At 45.4% G+C, this 17,452-nt stretch overlaps 1 protein-coding gene across 1 annotated transcript in view; it reads left to right on the top strand.

Annotated features, from left to right (window-relative positions):
* Window positions 1-8,913: 8,913 nt before the first annotated feature.
* The window catches only part of TNFRSF21 (TNF receptor superfamily member 21), a 74,140-nt gene continuing 65,601 nt past the window's right edge, over window positions 8,914-17,452 (top strand). Inside the window, exon 1 of the mRNA XM_055263603.2 lies at window positions 8,914-9,500. Coding sequence (XP_055119578.1) covers window positions 9,405-9,500 — 96 coding nt within the window. The 5' untranslated portion in view covers window positions 8,914-9,404. The remainder of the gene's footprint in view (window positions 9,501-17,452) is intronic.

Genomic DNA, 17,452 nt, shown 5'->3' with positions numbered 1-17,452 from the left:
ACCTAACGCCCAAGCTGGAAGGTTGTGTGTTTATAGGATTAAGAGCAAGGAACACCTGGCCCGCCCAGGGCGGAAAACCACTTAAAGGCATTCTTTTTTTTTTTTTTTTTTATTATACTTTAGGGTTTTAGGGTACATGTGCACAATGTGCAGGTTTGTTACATATGTATCCATGTGCCATGTTGATTTCCTGCACCCATTAACTCGTCATTTAGCATTAGGTGTATCTCCTAATGCTGTCCCTCCCCCCTCCCCCCACCCAACAACAGTCCCCGGAGCGTGATGTTCCCCTTCCTGTGTCCATGAGTTCTCATTGTTCAATTCCCACCTATGAGTGAGAACATGCGGTGTTTGGTTTTTTGTCCTTGCGATAGTTTACTGAGAATGATGTTTTCCAGTTTCATCCATGTCCCTACAAAGGACACGAACTCATCATTTTTTATGGCTGCATAGTATTCCATGGTGTATATGTGCCACATTTTCTTAATCCAGTCTATCGTTGTTGGACATTTGGGTTGGTTCCAACTCTTTGCTATTGTGAATAGTGCCGCAATAAACATACATGTGCATGTGTCTTTATAGCAGCATGATTTATAGTCCTTAAAGGCATTCTTAAGCCACAAACAATAGCTTGAGTAGTCTCTGCCTTAAGGACATGCTCCTGCTGCAGTTAACTAGCCCAACCTATTCCTTTAATTTGGCCCACCCTTCATTTCCCATAAGGGATGCTTTCAGTTAATCGAATATCTATAGAAACAATGCAGGCCAGGCGCGGTGGCTCACACTTGTAATCCCAGCACTTTGGGAGGCTGAGGCGGGCGGATCACGAGGTCAGGAGATCGAGACCATGGTGAAATCCCATCTCTACTAAAAATACAAAAAAATTAGCCAGGCGTGGTGGCGGGCGCCTGTAGTCCCAGCTACTTGGAGGGGCTGAGGCAGGAGAATGGCATGAACCCGGGAGGCAGAGCTTGCAGTGAGCGGAGATTGCGCCACTGCACTCCAGCCTGGGCGACAGAGCGAGACTCCGTCTCAAAAAAAAAAAAAAAAAAGAAACAATGCTAATGACTGGCTTGCTGTTAATAAATATGTGGGTAAATCTCTGTTTGGGGCTCCCAGCTCTGAAGGCTGTGAGACCCCTGATTTCCCACTTCACACCTCTATATTTCTGTGTGTGTGTCTTTAGTTCCTCTAGTGCCGCTAGGTTAGGTTCTCCCCGACAGAGCTGGTCTTGGCAAGTGGCATCCATTGTGGGGGCTTGAATCCAGGTTGAAGGGTCTCCGGAGTGACGGTTGGAATGGAAAACTAGCTGGAGGATACCTGAGTACTCTTAAAGCAATCCCCATGGTGAGTAAGAAGGGGAGCTTGGAAGCGTCAGGGTAACAATGAGACAGGTGTGGGGTCTGGTTCATTTCACCTGGGAACTTTTTCACACTGATGATAAGGAGGAACGAGAGTATAATGAAGTAACAGAAGAGGTTAGAGACCAGGTTTATTTGCCAGCTAAAGCTAAGCGGCAAAGGAGGGAGAGGTTCATCCCTACCCTTCTGCACCCCCTCCTTATTATTTTGAAGAAAAGACCCTCCAGATCTTTCTTTTCCGGAGGACACTGGGCGAAAAGTAGTTGCCCCAATGACTGTTAAAGCAGCGCCTTGAGCCACCGCTCTTAGTTCTATTCAGGCAGGAATTCAGCCTGCCGAGAGAGTGATTTAGAGGCTTGGCAGTTCCCTGTTAGAATACACCCCCCAGATCAACAGGGAAATATTATAGCTACATTTGAGTCTTTCCCTTTTAAATTTGGGAAAGCACATTTAGTTGATTATATCAAGGCCTGTGATGGTGTCCGAGGTAATCTGCATAAAGCTACTCTGCTAGCACAGGCAATGGCAGGACTGAGAGTGGATATAGGAAATATTCCATTTCCTGGACCTTGTTTTAACTGTGGGAAGCATGGTCATACTAAAAAAGAATGTAGAAAAAATCAGCAAGTCAGGCTGCCAGATAGGGAAAAAAAGAAAACTGCTGATCCTGAAATATGTCGAAATTGTAAAAAAGGAAAACATTGGGCTAATCAATGTCACTCTAAGTTTGATAAAGATGGGAATGCAATTTTGGGAAACGCCATGAGGGGCCCATCCCAGGCCCAGTTCTAAACTGGGGCATTTCCAGCTCAGGCCATTCCCTCACCCCCGTACAATGTCTGTCCCCTGCCAGAGCCGGTAGTGCCATAGTAGATTTATGCTGCACAAAAGCTGTGAGCCTTCTGCCTGGGGAACCCCCGCAAAAGGTCCCAACAGGAGTCTGTGGACCCTTGCCAGCAGGGACGATAGGATTACTTTTAGGAAGGTCTAGTTTAGGTTTAAAAGGGGTACAGATACATACAGGAGTCATTGATTCAGATTACAATGAGGAAATTCAAATTGTTAAATCTACTTCTCTTCCCAGGAAAGCAGAGCCAGGAGAGCGCATAGTGCAGCTCCTGATTGTGCCGTATGTGGGAATGGGAAAAAGTGAAATTAAACAACAGGAGGATTTGGAAGCACAAATAAACAAGGCAAAGCAGCTTATGGGTAAATCAAATTACTGATAGATGTCCTACCTGTGAAATAACTATTCAGGGAAAGAAATTTAAAGGCTTGGTAGATACAGGAGCGGAGATTTCAATCATTTCTCTACAGCACTGGCCGTCCACGTGGCCAATTCAACCCACTCAATTTAACATAGTGGAGTTGGTAAAGACCCTGAAGTATATCAAAGTAGTTATATTTTGCATTGTGAAGGGCCCGATGGACAACCTGGGACTATTCTACCAATTATAACTCTCTGTACCTATAAATTTATGGGGAAGAGATTTATTACAACAGTGGGGAGCACAAATTCTAATTCCAGAACAATTATATAGCCCTCAAAGTCAACATATGATGCATGAAATGGGGTATGTATCTAGTACAGGACTAGAAAAAAAATTTGCAAGGTTTAAAAAGTTCCCACCAAAGATTAGGATATCATTTTTGATGGTGGCCATTGTTAAGGCTCCAGAACCTATGCCTTTAGAATGGTTAACAGATAAGCCAATTTGGATAGAACTATGGCCGCTAAGTAAAGAGAAACTGGAGGCTTTAGAGAAATTAGTTGCTGAACAATTAGAAAATGGGCACATAGCTCCAGCATTTTCTCCTTGGAATTCTCCAGTTTTCATAATTAAGAAAAAATCAGGTAAATGGAGAATGTTAACTGACTTAAGAGCTATCAATTCAGTTATACAACCTATGGAAGCATTACAGCCAGGATTGCCTTCTCCTGCTATGATTCCAAAAAATTGGCCTTTAATAGTCATAGATTTAAAAGATTGTTTTTTTACTATCCCTTTAGCTGAGCAAGACTGTGAACGGTTTGCATTTACAATTCCTGCGGTAAACAACATGCAGCCTGCTAAGAGTTTTCATTGTTTTACAGATGGGTCTAGTAATAGTAAAGCTTCTTATTCTGGATCAAAACTTAAAGTTTTCAGATGCCCTATACTTCAGTTCAAAAAGTCAAAAAGTGGAGCTTGTAGCTGTAATTGAGGTATTGACTGCTTTTGATATGCCTATTAATGTGATTTCTGATTCTGCTCCTATAATTGGGGCATACTGCCCTCAAAAACCTATTTGTAAACAGGATTGGACCCAGTTAGAAAAAATGAATGTACTTGTTTAGGAAGATTGCATTGCAGAACAGGCAGAGGTGCTGCACAACGATTCCTATGGAATTATTATTAATTGGTCCCCTAAGGGGATGTTTAGCTCGAATTGCACCTCTCAGTCTGCATGCCACAGCCACACTGTGTTCAGATGATCTGAACAAAACGGTCAGATGGCCGGGCGCGGTGGCTCACGCCTGTAATCCCAGCACTTTGGGAGGCCGAGGCGGGCGGATCATGAGGTCAGGAGATCGAGACCATCCTGGATAACACGGTGAAACCCCGTCTCTACTAAAAATACAAAAAATTAGCCGGGCGAGGTGGCGGGCGCCTGTAGTCCCAGCTACGCAGGAGGCTGAGGCAGGAGAATGGCGTGAACCCCGGGGGGAGGAGCCTGCAGTGAGCCGAAATCGCGCCACTGCACTCCAGCCTGGGTGAAAGAGCGAGACTCCGTCTCAAAAAAAAAAAAAAAAACGGTCAGATGGTAGAAATGATAAGAAGTACGGCAAAAGTTCCTATTATCTGGAACCATGGCGGTATAGCAGCACCTCAACCTCAAATGATATGGCCCACTCTAGGAGCTTAACATAAGCGGGCGCGGTGGCTCACGCTTGTAATCCCAGCACTTTGGGAGGCCGAGGCGGGCGGATCACGAGGTCAGGAGATCGAGACCACGGTGAAACCCCGTCTCTACTAAAAATACAAAAAATTAGCCGGGCGTGGTGGCGGGCGCCTGTAGTCCCAGCTACTCAGAGAGGCTGAGGCAGGAGCATGGCGTGAACCCGGGAGGCGGAGCTTGCAGTGAGCTGAGATCGCGCCACTGCACTCTAGCCTGGGGGACAGAGCGAGACTCCGTCTCAAAAAAAAAAAAAAAAAAAAAAAGATTTAAAATTAAAAGAACAAATGTTTAAAGCATCCGAGGCACACCTGGCCTTAATGCCAGGAACTGGAGTGCTTGAAGGAGTTACAGACAAATTAGCAGCTAGTAACCCATTAAAATGGATAAAAACACTTGGAAGCTCTGTGATTTCAATGACGATTGTGCTTTTAATCTGTGTTGTTTGTCTTTGTATAGTCTGCAGATGTGGATCCTGACTCCTGAGAGAAGTAGCTACCCATGACAAAGCTGCCTTTGCTTTCATCAATTTGCAAATCAGAGAAGGGCGAAATGTTGGGCACAGGCCCCCCAAAATCTGGTCATAAACTGGCCCCAAAACTGGCCATAAACAAAATCTCTGCAGCACTGTAACATGTTCATAATGGCCCTAACGCCCAAGCTGGAAGGTTGTCGGTTTACAGGATTAAGGGCAAGGAACACCTGGCCCACCCAGGGCGGAAAACTGCTTAAAGGCATTCTTAAGCCACAAACAATAGCTTGAGTAGTCTCTGCCTTAAGGACATACTCCTGCTGCACTTAACTAGCCCAACCTATTCCTTTAATTCGGCCCACCCTTCGTTTCCCATAAGGGATGCTTTCAGTTAATTGATTATCTTTGTTTTTTTTTGTTTGTTTTTTTTTGAGACGGAGTCTTGCTCTTTTGCCCAGGCTGGAGTGCAGTGGCGCAATCTCGGCTCACTGCAAGCTCCGCCTCCCGGGTTAACGCCATTCTCCTGCCTCAGCCTCTCTGAGTAGCTGGGACTACAGGCGCCCGCCACCACGCCCGGCTAATTTTTTTTTTGTATTTTTTAGTAGAGACGGGGTTTCACTGTGGTCTCGATCGCCTGACCTCGTGATCCGCCCGCCTCGGCCTCCCAAAGTGCTGGGATTACAAGCGTGAGCCACCGCGCCCGGCCTCAGTTAATTGATTATCTATAGAAACAATGCTAATGACTGGCTTGCTGTTAATAAATATGTGGGTAAATCTCTGTTCAGGGCTCTCAGCTCTGAAGGCTGTGAGACCCCTGATTTCCCACTTCACACCTCTATATTTCTGTGTGTGTGTGTCTTTAATTCCTCTAGCGTCACTGGGTTAGGGTCTCCCCGACTGGGCTGGCATTTTCCTGTCAACTTTCTGTCATTCCTTCATAGATCGGCTCAGGATGTTTGTCATGCAGCAGTCACTTCTCAAAATGTGGACAAGTGTTATTTTCATTATAAAGAATGAGTACTTAGATTTTTAAAACATGAAATTTTACTAGACCTTCTGAAAGTGTGCAGGATAAGTTAAAAAAAATAATAAGGCTGGCCGGGCGCGGTGGCTCACGCTTGTAATCCCAGCACTTTGGGAGGCCGAGGCGGGCGGATCACGAGGTCAGGAGATCCAGACCACGGTGAAACCCCGTCTCTACTAAAAATACAAAAAAAAAAATTAGCCAGGCATGGTGGCGGGTGCCTGTAGTCCCAGCTACTCGGAGAGGCTGAAGCAGGAGAATGGCGTGAACCCGGGAGACGGAGCTTGCAGTGAGCCGAGATTGCGCCACTGCACTCCAACCTGGGTGACAGAGCGAGACTCCGTCTCAAAAAAAAAAAAAAAATAATAAGGCAAGATGGTAAATCTGGTGATTTCTTCAGTATCCAGATGTATATATCAGGTTTTTAACAAGAAAGACAGATAAAATAGAAAAAAATGAAAGGTTAGAAAAGCATTAATTGGAATGTACTAAGGAAGAGGGAAGAATTAGCAATGATTTTTGAGGCTGGAAAACTAGGAAAATTGTACGACATTGGCAGAAAGAGAGAAAGTCCAAAGTTAGGATGGAGGGTGGAGATAGAGTAATTTTTATGGCAAAGATGACATTGGATTAACTCATTTAGGCCTTACTTTAAAATTTAGCTATAATTATGATTTATCAACACATATCTCCTCTTTCCTTGGAACTTTAGAAGAAACTTCCTTATGTATCATTGAATTTTTATCCTTTCCCAGAAAACAGACATGTCTAAGTTACCATATTGAAAATGTGGCAATGAATTATTTAATGGTTGCAGCATTGTTACTTCAAAATGGAAGGCATGTATACATTTCAATTCAAAGTAATACAATTTCACATTGCATCTAGATTCAAATTATCTATAATCTATCACTCTATAGAGGGACATGTATTTAAATGTTAGTAGTAAACAGAATTGGGTAAATTTTTTCATCTCTCAAAATGTATATTAAATTTCAACTTGATGTGATCAGTGGAACACCAGGAATTCATGAAGTTTCAAAGTGGTGCAAGCACAAATAAACAATTTTTTTTTTTAGTTTTAGGAAGACAAATAGTTGAGAAGAACTTCTTATACCTGCATACTAACCCAGACACTAAAGTTGCTCAACTCTTTTTTTTATTTTTTTATTTTTATTTTTATTTATTTATTTATTTTTGAGATGGAGTCTTGCTCTGTCGCCCAGGCTGGAGTGTAGTGGCACAATCTCGGCTCACTGCAAACTCCACGTCCTGGGTTCACGCCATTCTCCTGCCTCAGCCTCCCAAGTAGCTGGGACTACAGGCACTCGCCACCACGCCCGGCTAATTCTTTTTTTTTTTTTTTTGTATTTTTAGTAGAGACGGGGTTTCACCGTGTTAGCCAGGATGGTCTTGATCTCCTGATCTCGTGATCTGCCCGCCTTGGCCTCCCAAAGTGCTGGGATTACAGGCGTGAGCCACCACGCCCGGCCTGCTCAACTCTTTAGAGCATATCAATCAGATATTACCACGAAAAATGTGAGTTTGGATGCAAGGAGTAAAATGGACTAAATAAAAACGTATTTTAAACTCTTCCTCCTCTTTAATACCTATGTAACTTCTTTAAAAAAAACCCCAACCTTATAATAGTATTGGCCAGTCATTTGAATTTTTGAAGAAAAAATTGATACTGTTATGCATGAAAACACAGCAACTATCCCTCACTCTTTCAACTTCTGAAAATAGCTAGAGAGTGGCAAGTCCAACCACCATCCTCTCCCCAAAACTCCATAATTAGTGGTAATATTTTCTAGAACTTCTTTGAATTTCACTAGAGGTTATATATTGTAGCTTTTTTCCCACTCTAGCATTTATAGACAATACTGACAAATGTTTGAAATAATAGATTGGAATTAACCCTCATATTAATTTTAGCTTCTACCAAAGTGTGCATAGAACAAAGAATCAAAGGACAACATGTTAACTAATAAAGCAAATAGTTGGTACCTATGACTTAGCAAGTTACCTTCATTAGCACTGGGTGTTGGATCTTGAAGTTGATAGTTTAAAAAGTCTGATTCTTTTGAAATGGGACCAAAGAAGTCTAGGAAAAGCCCAGCACCATAGGGCTCCCAATTGAGGGGTGTGGACTGGATGGCTGAAGAGGTAATATCAATACAGTGTGCCATGTGCTGTCAGTACCTAGATGATGGATAACACGATACCAGAAATGGTGGCCACAGTCAGGAGACTCTGCCTTCCCCCAGGTGAAACAAAGAAAAGGATAACAGGTGCTCTCTTACATTCAGAAGTGTGTGAGATACCAACATCCACGAGAATATTCCAGTTCTCTTTCTGAAGCAGGATGCTACCTGTTCTACCACCCACATCCTGACAAGGCCTTTGGAAATCAACTCAAAAATTTTTAGCATTATTTTTTGGGGGAAGGGTGATTAAAAAAATCTCAGGGATAATCCGATTCAAAACTCTTGATTTTTAAATTAGAAAAATGCATCTTTTGATACATTTCAAGGAGCTCAAAAGTCCCTCCAAGACCATCCATGGACCCAACACCAATGACTCTGGGTTTTAAATCCTTTTAGTTTGGATTTCCTCAATTGCATTCATAAGCCCAGAGGTTCTCAAACTTTGCCCCATATTAAAATCACCTTGAAAACTTAAACAAACGACAGCAACAACAAACCTCAATGCCCAGGCCAGATCATGTCCTGTTCCAATTAAATCATTCTCTACAGGTGGAGCCCAAGAATCAATATGTATGTTTTGAACTCTCCAGGTGATTCCACAGGGCAGCAAAGTTTGAGAAGCAATACACGGGTCTCTTTTTTTTGTCACGCAGTTGATCTATGTGCTCTGTGGTCTATTCACCATCGCTCTCTGATTTAATCATCGTGTCCGAAACAATGGAAAGCCGTCTGCAGCTGAAATAATTTAGTTGGAATTATCTTGGAAAAAATAAGTAAAGTTAGATCGGGGTGAGATGCTTTCTCAGGGCTTTCCCTGGGTCAACAGGCGCGTGCAATTTCCTCAGCGAACGCCAAGGGGCACCCTCTCCCTCCCCGCTCTACCTGGAACGCCTTCCCCTTTCCAACCGCACAAAGAGCCCGGCCTCCTCCCGGGTGACATCACAAAGGGCCGGTCCCCCGCCCCTTCGGCGCCACCACGTGTGTCCCTGCGCCCGGTAGCCACCGACTCAGTCTCTCGCCAGCCAGTCTAGGCAGCGGAGGAGGGTGGTTGGCAGTGGCTGGAAGCTTCGCTATGGGAAGTTGTTCCTTTGCTCTCTCGCGCCCAGTCCTCCTCCCTGGTTCTCCTCAGCCGCTGTCGGAGGAGAGCACCCGGAGACGCGGGCTGCAGTCGCGGCGGCTTCTCCCCGCCTGGGCGGCCGCGCCGCTGGGCAGGTGCTGAGCGCCCCTAGAGCCTCCCTTGCCGCCTCCCTCCTCTGCCCGGCTGCAGCAGTGCACATGGGGTGTTGGAGGTAGATGGGCTCCCGGCCCGGGAGGCGGCGGTGGATGCGGCGCTGGGCAGAAGCAGCCGCCGATTCCAGCTGCCCCGCGCGCCCGGGGCGCCCCTGCGAGTCCCCGGTTCAGCCATGGGGACCTCTGCGAGCAGCAGCACCGCCCTCGCCTCCTGCAGCCGCATCGCCTGCCGAGCCAGAGCCACGATGATCGCGGTCTCCCTTCTCCTGGTGAGTGCTTGCGTGGACCGGGGGTGGCGGCGGCGCCGGAGCAGAAGGAACCGCTCCCGGGGAGCCGGGCGGGTCTCCGGGCTGGGGGCTTAGGGAGGCGCGGGGCCCGGCCGACTGGGTTACGGGGCACTGAGGGGTTTGCAAGGGAAGGCAACACACCAGAGGGCCTCGACTAGGTTATTTGGGGGAATCTCAGGGCTCAGCCGGGGCTCGGGAATGAAGACGAATTGTTTTCCTTGTAGTCTGGCTTTGCTGGAGGAGACGCTAGAGGTAGCCGCCCGGCTTCTGCGCATTTGAGGGCTTTTCCCCCACTCGGCCTACCTCGCGCTCCCCACGCCCGCAGCCACAGCCCCCCACCCATCGGCCACTGCCCCTCTGCGTGGTGTGGGGCCTTGCCGCGGTGTGGGGCTCCGAGGGCCGGCCGAGGCCGGCGCTTTGTTGCAGCTGCAATGTCATGTCGGGATGCTACCGCAGTGGAAGAGAGTGGTACCGGTGCGCGCCGGGCACCGGAGACCTCTGGGTACTGTCGCGCGGTGCATTCCCGAGCAGGGCGCAAGCCGCCCCCTCCTCAATCCCTTTACCCTCTCTCTTCCTTCTTGGCTCGGGTGGGGTCTGAGTTTCTGCATGCCGAAATATCACCCTTAGACCCACTCTCCGGCGCCTCCAAAGCGCCGGCTTCCAGCCAGCCAGCGCGCTGGCACTGGAATGGGGGGAAGGGGAAGGAGATATGTGTAAAGGAAGATGAATTTTCTACAGTCTTTCCGATCCCTGGTTTACCTGTGGCTAGGCAGGTGACCCTGCAGGGTGGTGCAGTCTCCCCCATCGCCTAAGCTGCATCCACATCTCGGGTCAATCATCTTGACCAAAAACTTAACCTCAACTTCCCCCAAATTCCCTCCCTTTATTTCCAAATATTGGGGTGAAGGGGCAAGTTAGGTGGAAGAAAATTTGAGATCAAAGCCTTCAGCTTCCCTTGCCTGTCTTTTATCCCTGCAGGAGGGATGGAAATTCTTAGCTAAAAACCGAACAAAAAAAAAACCCCAAAAAACAAGAGCTTGTTTTCATGGCAGAGCTGTGTAAGGGAAAAGCAGGCTTGCTGTCTCCTTCCCCAAAAGGGCTTAACGCCTGGCCAGCCAAGAACTGCTTAGATCTCAGGACATTGCAGTTGCTATGGCCTGGGAATTCATCCTACAGACACTCTGGTTCCTTGTGTGTGTGTTTTAAGAGGAAGAGAGAGACTAAAGAAAAGTTTGTTACTGTTAGCATTAATAATGAGGCAAGTCCCAGTCTCCCTTCAGAAACTCTTTTCTGCCCACTTATTAATGGCATGGCCAAGGTTTATATCTTTGAAACAAGTGTGGTGGATGGTAAGCAGTAGTCGGGGAGTCTCTTGGGACAATGAACCTGGATTGACAGTCTTGGTGTGGAGAGAAACACATCTAGGTCCATGGGAACACTGATCCTAGTTCAGTGGAGTGAGAACTATCATCATTTCCTTTTTCACGGCCTTAGATCCACTACTATGTTTCGGGTGCTTCCAACAAATCTGATTATTATATGCCTCATAGAGTCCATTCCCAGATTAAATCTTGTCATTGTGCAATACTCCATTTATTTTACCTTTTAGCATGAGGTAGGTAATTAAACAAAGGTCTTGATGTAATCAAAGGGTAGGTTGCTTTAACTAACTGAGAAAGGGCCCAGCTCCTTTTCTTGAATCATCAGGCTAGGCACCCTGGCTTCTGCCTGTAATTCCAGCATTTTGGGAGGCCAAGGTGGGAGGATTGCTTGAGTCCAGGAGTTCGAGATTTGCCTGGGCAACATAGTGAGACCCCATCTCTACAAGAAATTAGGTGGGTGTGGCGGTGGTGTGCGCCTGTATGCCCAGCTACTCAGGAGGCTGAGGTGGGAGGATGGCTTGAGCCTAGGATGTTGAGGCTGCAGTGAGCTGTGACCATGCCCAGGCACTCCAGCTTGAGTGACAGAATGGGACCCTGTCTCCAAAACCAAAATAAAAAATAAGTCATCAAACTCAACCTACCCTAAAAATTGTGCACTGGATTTGCAACTAAAGACCTGACAATTTAAGTTTGGCTACTTTGAAAAAAATAAAATTTATAATGGGGCTTAGGAGCAGTCTCAAGTTGATAACCAATACAGGATTCCTTATTCTTCTGCTAGCTATGCTAAAAAGACTTCAGGTGAATTCATGGAATGGCATGAGGTTGAGCCCTTCATCCTGAAGGGTGACTGGAGGGTGTGCCAGGAATCAGTAGAGACTATGTTATAATCCCCATCCAGGGTGGGGAGGAAATGCCTTTTGGCTTTCACATTCTTATTCTGCATGCCCAAGTCCACAGGACAGGCTTTGTTAATGTGTAAAATGATGACCTCATGATACCGTTCCAAGAAGTATTTATCCCATTGAGATCCTTGGCCATGTGAACATGACGGACACCAGGTACTGGAGCCTGGGTACACGTGGCAGGGTACTCAGAACACTACTGGGGGAGGTGGGCAAGTTAGTGGCCTGCCCACATATTACAGTTAGATTAAAAAGTAATAATCCCAGTAAAGTGTTCTATTTATTATGTCTTTTAATGCTCTTCTTTCAAATATCTCCCTTTTGGTGTGATAATATTTATTGTCATCATTTTTGTGTTGTGACTTTTTGTTTGTCATGACCGGCTAACTGCATGAAAAATAGCTTACTATAAGCTTATAAAAATACAAATATAGAGGTACACAATATGATATAATGTATACACATGTATGTAGCAATTGTATATGTAGAGAGAGAGCAATTGCTACATGCCAAGTGCTTTGTATACAGTATCTTGTTTATTCATAGCATCTTTGTGAAGCAGGTGATATTATCTCCTTTTTATAGTTGAGAAAATGGAAGCTCCCAGAACTTCACTGGTTTGTTCCAGGCCACACAGCTTGCACGTGATATTGCTGGGGCCAGAACCCAGGACTGCCTGGCTCTTCAGCTCACGTCCTCCCTTAGCTCTGTGCCACACTGCGTGTTTCACAAGTCCAAATTGCTTGATAATAAAATGTAACAACAGAGAAGGCTCACTGGGGAAAAGTTAAGGAGGTGGTTTGGTTTGTTACAGAACGTGAATGAGAATTACAGGAATGCCTTTGGAAGGAAGTATTCTTGCTGCTTGCACTTCTATTTCTGATGAGTGTCTGCATGATAATAGAAAGTAAAACATACACTGAAAGACAACAGCTGGGTTCAAAAGTCTGGGGCTCAGGTGGACAAAACATTCTTTTTTTTTTGAGACGGAGTCTTGCTGTGTCCCCCAGGCTGGAGTGCAGTGGCGCGATCTCTGCTCACTGCAAGCTCCGCCTCCGGGGGTTCACGCCATTCTCCTACCTCAGCCTCCCCAGTAGCTGGGACTACAGGCGCCCACCAACACGCCCGGCTAATTTTTTGTATTTTTAGTAGAGACGGGGTTTCACCGTGTTAGCCAGGATGGTCTCGATCTCCTGACCTTGTGATCCGCCCGCCTCGGCCTCCCAAAGTGCTGAGATTACAGGCTTGAGCCACCACGCCCGGCCGACAAAACATTCTTGTTGCTCGACACCCAGTAAGTCTAGTGTGCGTGGGTGCGCTTTGTCTTCAGAATCTAAGCTTACCTTCCACTATCTTTTTTTTTTTTTTTTTGAGACGGAGTCTCGCTCTTTCACCCAGGCTGGAGTGCAGTGGCGCAATCTCGGCTCACTGCAGGCTCCGCCCCCCGGGGTTCAAGCCATTCTGCTGCCTCAGCCTCCCGCTTAGCTGGGACTACAGGCGCCTGCCACCTCGCCCTGCTAATTTTTTGTATTTTTAGTAGAGACGGGGGTTTCACCGTGTTAGCCAGGATGGTCTCGATCTCCTGACCTCGTGATCCGCCCGCCTCGGCCTCCCAAAGTGCTGGGATTACAGGCGTGAGCCACCGCGCCCGGCCTACCTTCCACTATCTTGACTTTACCAATTGTACTATTCTGCCTGAGACACTCACCCTTGCTATATCATATCTCTGTAAGGCAGAGACAAGATCAATGAGAGCTTTAGGTTTGTGCCAGTGATAAGGAATGCTCTAGAATGGCTTGCCCAGGGTGACACTACTTAGTCAGAGATGACCCTTGCCCTCGGGGAGCTCGCTTTAACTGCATAGATAGGATTTTGGCAGTGAGGCCGTCAGAAGAGAAGGGAGCCATAATTGGTAAGGATATGAGGTCTGAAGTTTTAGAAAACACTCTTTTGCAAGCATTATGAATTCCAGATAAGGGGCTATTTGCTGTTATAGCCTGTCCAGCTGTGTGTTTGCCTAGAAAGTGCCAAGTAATAGTGTTTTTCTCTGTTACTGAAACTAGCCATGTAGCTTAGTGCTACCTCCTGACCTTCATTTATCAAAGTACATTACCTGGTACATTGGCAATTCACTTTGGCTGTTTGGGCAGGCGTGGAGTGGTCTGGTGGGGGCTGAAGTTCTGAATTATGTCAAGACTTGGTGGCAAATTCAAGCAGAACTTTAAATTAGAGCTGATATTATTATATCCAAAAGATTTTCTCCCTCCTGTATATCTTAGCTCTACAATCCTAGAATGTGAAAGCTGGAAGGGAGCATAAAAAATACTGATTTAACACCCTATATTTTTTGGTTGAGAGAAAAAAAGTACTGGGGAAGTGACTGCTTTTTTATGTTTACAAATGAAACTGCATCAAGCACCCTTTCTAAGTGAGGCACTGTTCTGGGCAGTGGGAACCCAGGGATGAGTTGGGATTTGGATCTTGCCGTGAAGGTACAATTTGTGTATGGTATATAAAATGAGCGTGGCCATCACCAGTGCTGGTTGGGTTTTACTCTCTCATATGGAATCAGTGGATGAATGTAGTGTACTTACCTTAATACACAAAATATGATTGATGTTAAGATCTTTAAAATATCTGAAGTAACTTTGGCTCTCAGTCTGAGAATAAGAGAAAAAAAAAAAAAAAACACTTTCAAATCTGGGAATGACATACATTAGCCTCAGTAGAGAAAGCAACTTCTAATCAGAGGAATGGGGAGCGCAGAACCTGTGCTGGAATGCAGGCATCCTGACCGACCCCATGAGTTATCATTACAGTCAAAATGTGTATGATGGAATTGAGCTCTGTCATCTGAACTGTTTCTGAAGACATATGTTTGAATATTCCTCAAGTCCAGTCCAAAACAAACACACCTCTAGTGTAAATAAACTACACAAGTAAATCAAATCAGCAATAAAAAAAAATTCCTTGTAAATGGTATTTAAGAACTACCTTAAGTTGGGAAGGGAAAAAAGGGGGACTTGAAAAGGCATATATCCATCAAATGCCTGCATGACATGTTTTAGTATGGCTGAATGTAGACAAAGTCTGTCAAGCAGGATATGGTAAGCACAGTTAATGCTGTATTTTCTGGGGCAGTTTGCAGACAGTCCTTTTCTGCAGGTATGCTCTTACTGGGTCGGAACAAATAGATGGGAGCTTCTGGGCTGGCTCTGGCAGATGGTCTTTGTCCTTTCTGCATTGCAGACCAGAATGTGGAGACATCACACTTTAACTTTGTAGGCGACTATATCCACGAAGATGAGAGGTGAAGGCTCTTTGGAGGCTGCATAGACAGTTTGCAAATTAATTTTGTGTTCAGCTGGTCCTTCATAAAGCATGTAAACTCCAAGTGCCTTAAATAAACATCCTTTTTTTTTTTTTTTTTTGGTGACACGAAATGGTCAGGTGCATTATCAGATCATTACTATTCAGGGGCTGGTATGAATTGAGTGACTTTTCCTTGTGCTTATTTTCCAGTAAGCACTAATATTCTGTTGGCTTTCTTTCCCCAAGCAGGCCTGGCAAATTCCAGTGATGCCAGGTCACCAGCAACTTCTTGGCAAACTCAGGTGCTTCTCTTCTGTGACAAGAAGAGCCCAGGTTATCTCAGAGCTTTGGGCATGTGTCCAGTGATCACTTGGAGCTGACTCAGTGTGGACCATTAGGCAAAGATACATCTGACAGAATGACAATGGGAGCTGTAATAGGAATCAATTTGGTTCCCAAAGTTGAATCCTCATTTAGCATTAGCAGAAGGCTGGGCCTTGTGGCTGTAGCAGCAACAGCTGCTGAGCTTTGATTATTTAGGATAGGGGCGAGATCATGAATAAATACTGGCCTTGCCCCAGTGTTTGTGTTTGTCAAATACCAAAAAATAAAATGGGAATCCTAAATTGGCTTGCACGCTGCCACCCAGCTTTCTTACCACCTTCATTTCTAGCCTGAATCCAAGAGGAGAGGAGCTTGGGTAGAGCTTATAACCTGGGAGGAACCTGGCAGATATCAGTGAGTACAGGCAGGACTGAGGGCTATACAGAGGTGGGCTTCACTGATACTTAGGCTGTTGACTCAAAGCAATAGTAAGCAATAGTGATGTCAGTGAGATCAGTGAGCAGTGGCGATCTCACTGTTCTTGAGAGGTGCTAAAGGTCACCAGAAGATTTTCTTGCCAGTATCCTGGCTTTGGAGATGACAGATGTGTGCAGTGGTGGGAAAGTTGCACTCAGAGAGATCTCAGGCAGGTGTGGGACTGAGCAGGGTGTGGGTGGGGATCAGGACATTGCCCTGTGGCTTCATATTTAAAAATTATACCTAAGACTTTGTGCTACACAAAAATAAAAACAAGAAAAGTAAGGGAGGCACTTAGTAAGCTAAGTCATAGCAAGGTTCATTATCTAATCTTTATATACTTTTCTATTTGTTTGTCTGCTGTCAGTACTGCTGTGTGGCTCTGTTGCTTGGCGCCCTTGCAAACCTGTTTTGGGAAAAGGAACATGAGCTTAATGGATTTAGGAGAGAGGAGAGGAGTGAGTCCATGAATCCTGGAATCAAATGAGAGCAGCTGTGGATTCAATAGGGCTTCAGCTCTGAGAGCCCAGAGGGGAGGAATAAGCAAGTGAGTGTTAATATTAATCACTGATATTGCTGTCACTGGCTCTTATTTATTGAGTACTTATCTTTGACATTGTGTGGAATACCTTCTACAAATGATCTCAGTACATCTGTCAAGTCCCTGAGGTAGTAGCATTAGCCCCATTTTACAGATAAGGGAATGGAGTTTGAAAAATCATATGGTCATGCGGTTGGCAACTGCTGGAGAGGATTTAAATCTAGGTCAGTGTGGCTTTGTGCACACTGCTTTTTCTGCAAGTTGTTGGTAGGAGAGAGGTCACCTTAATTTACCAGAATTTTGTTTTCTGTAAAGAGAATGACTTTACCCAAGAGTTGAACATTCTCTTTCCAGAAATTTAATGAGCAGTTCTGCTCCACGATGGTGCTTGGAAGTTTAGCTAAAACTGCTGGTTATAAACTGAGAGCAACCTGTGTGTGGATTGAAAGGGGAGGATGTGCAGTCATTGGTAAGCATTTTCCTGTGGTGTGACTGACGGGCAAGGGTGCCATGGCTAAGATGGAAAGATACTCCTGCGAATTGAAATGTTATAAATAGGGAATGGATGCTTTGCTTTCCTGCTACTTGGGTCATTTTGAAAAATATTTGTTTAGTCAGTGACGGTGTGACATGGGTTCTGCTTAGCAATGTAGTTTCAACTCACCTGAGAACTTGAGGACCTTTTAGGGTTTTCTTTGCTGTCAGCCTAGTTATTTGTGTAGGATAAGTGCATGGGCTTGTACCATCTGTTATTAGTATTTCCTTTTTTCACTTTTCATTTCAGGTCTCTTAGAAACCGGTTTAACTCCGTGATTTGAGGGGTGTCAGAGGTCGTGTGTTTGTGTGTGATTTATCATACTGACTGGGAGCACTCGCTTAAGTAAGCTTTTAAACATCGCTTCGTAGATTGTAGAGACTGAGTAAACTAGGAAAAGGCAAAGAGTGAGAGGAAATTATTTAATCATTTGTCCTGGAAAACAGGTTGGAATTCTG

The sequence above is a fragment of the Symphalangus syndactylus genome, chromosome 23 (genome assembly GCF_028878055.3).
Source record: "Symphalangus syndactylus isolate Jambi chromosome 23, NHGRI_mSymSyn1-v2.1_pri, whole genome shotgun sequence".
Classification (NCBI taxonomy): Eukaryota; Metazoa; Chordata; class Mammalia; order Primates; family Hylobatidae; genus Symphalangus; species Symphalangus syndactylus.
This window is presented reverse-complemented; position numbering and strand designations above follow the sequence as displayed.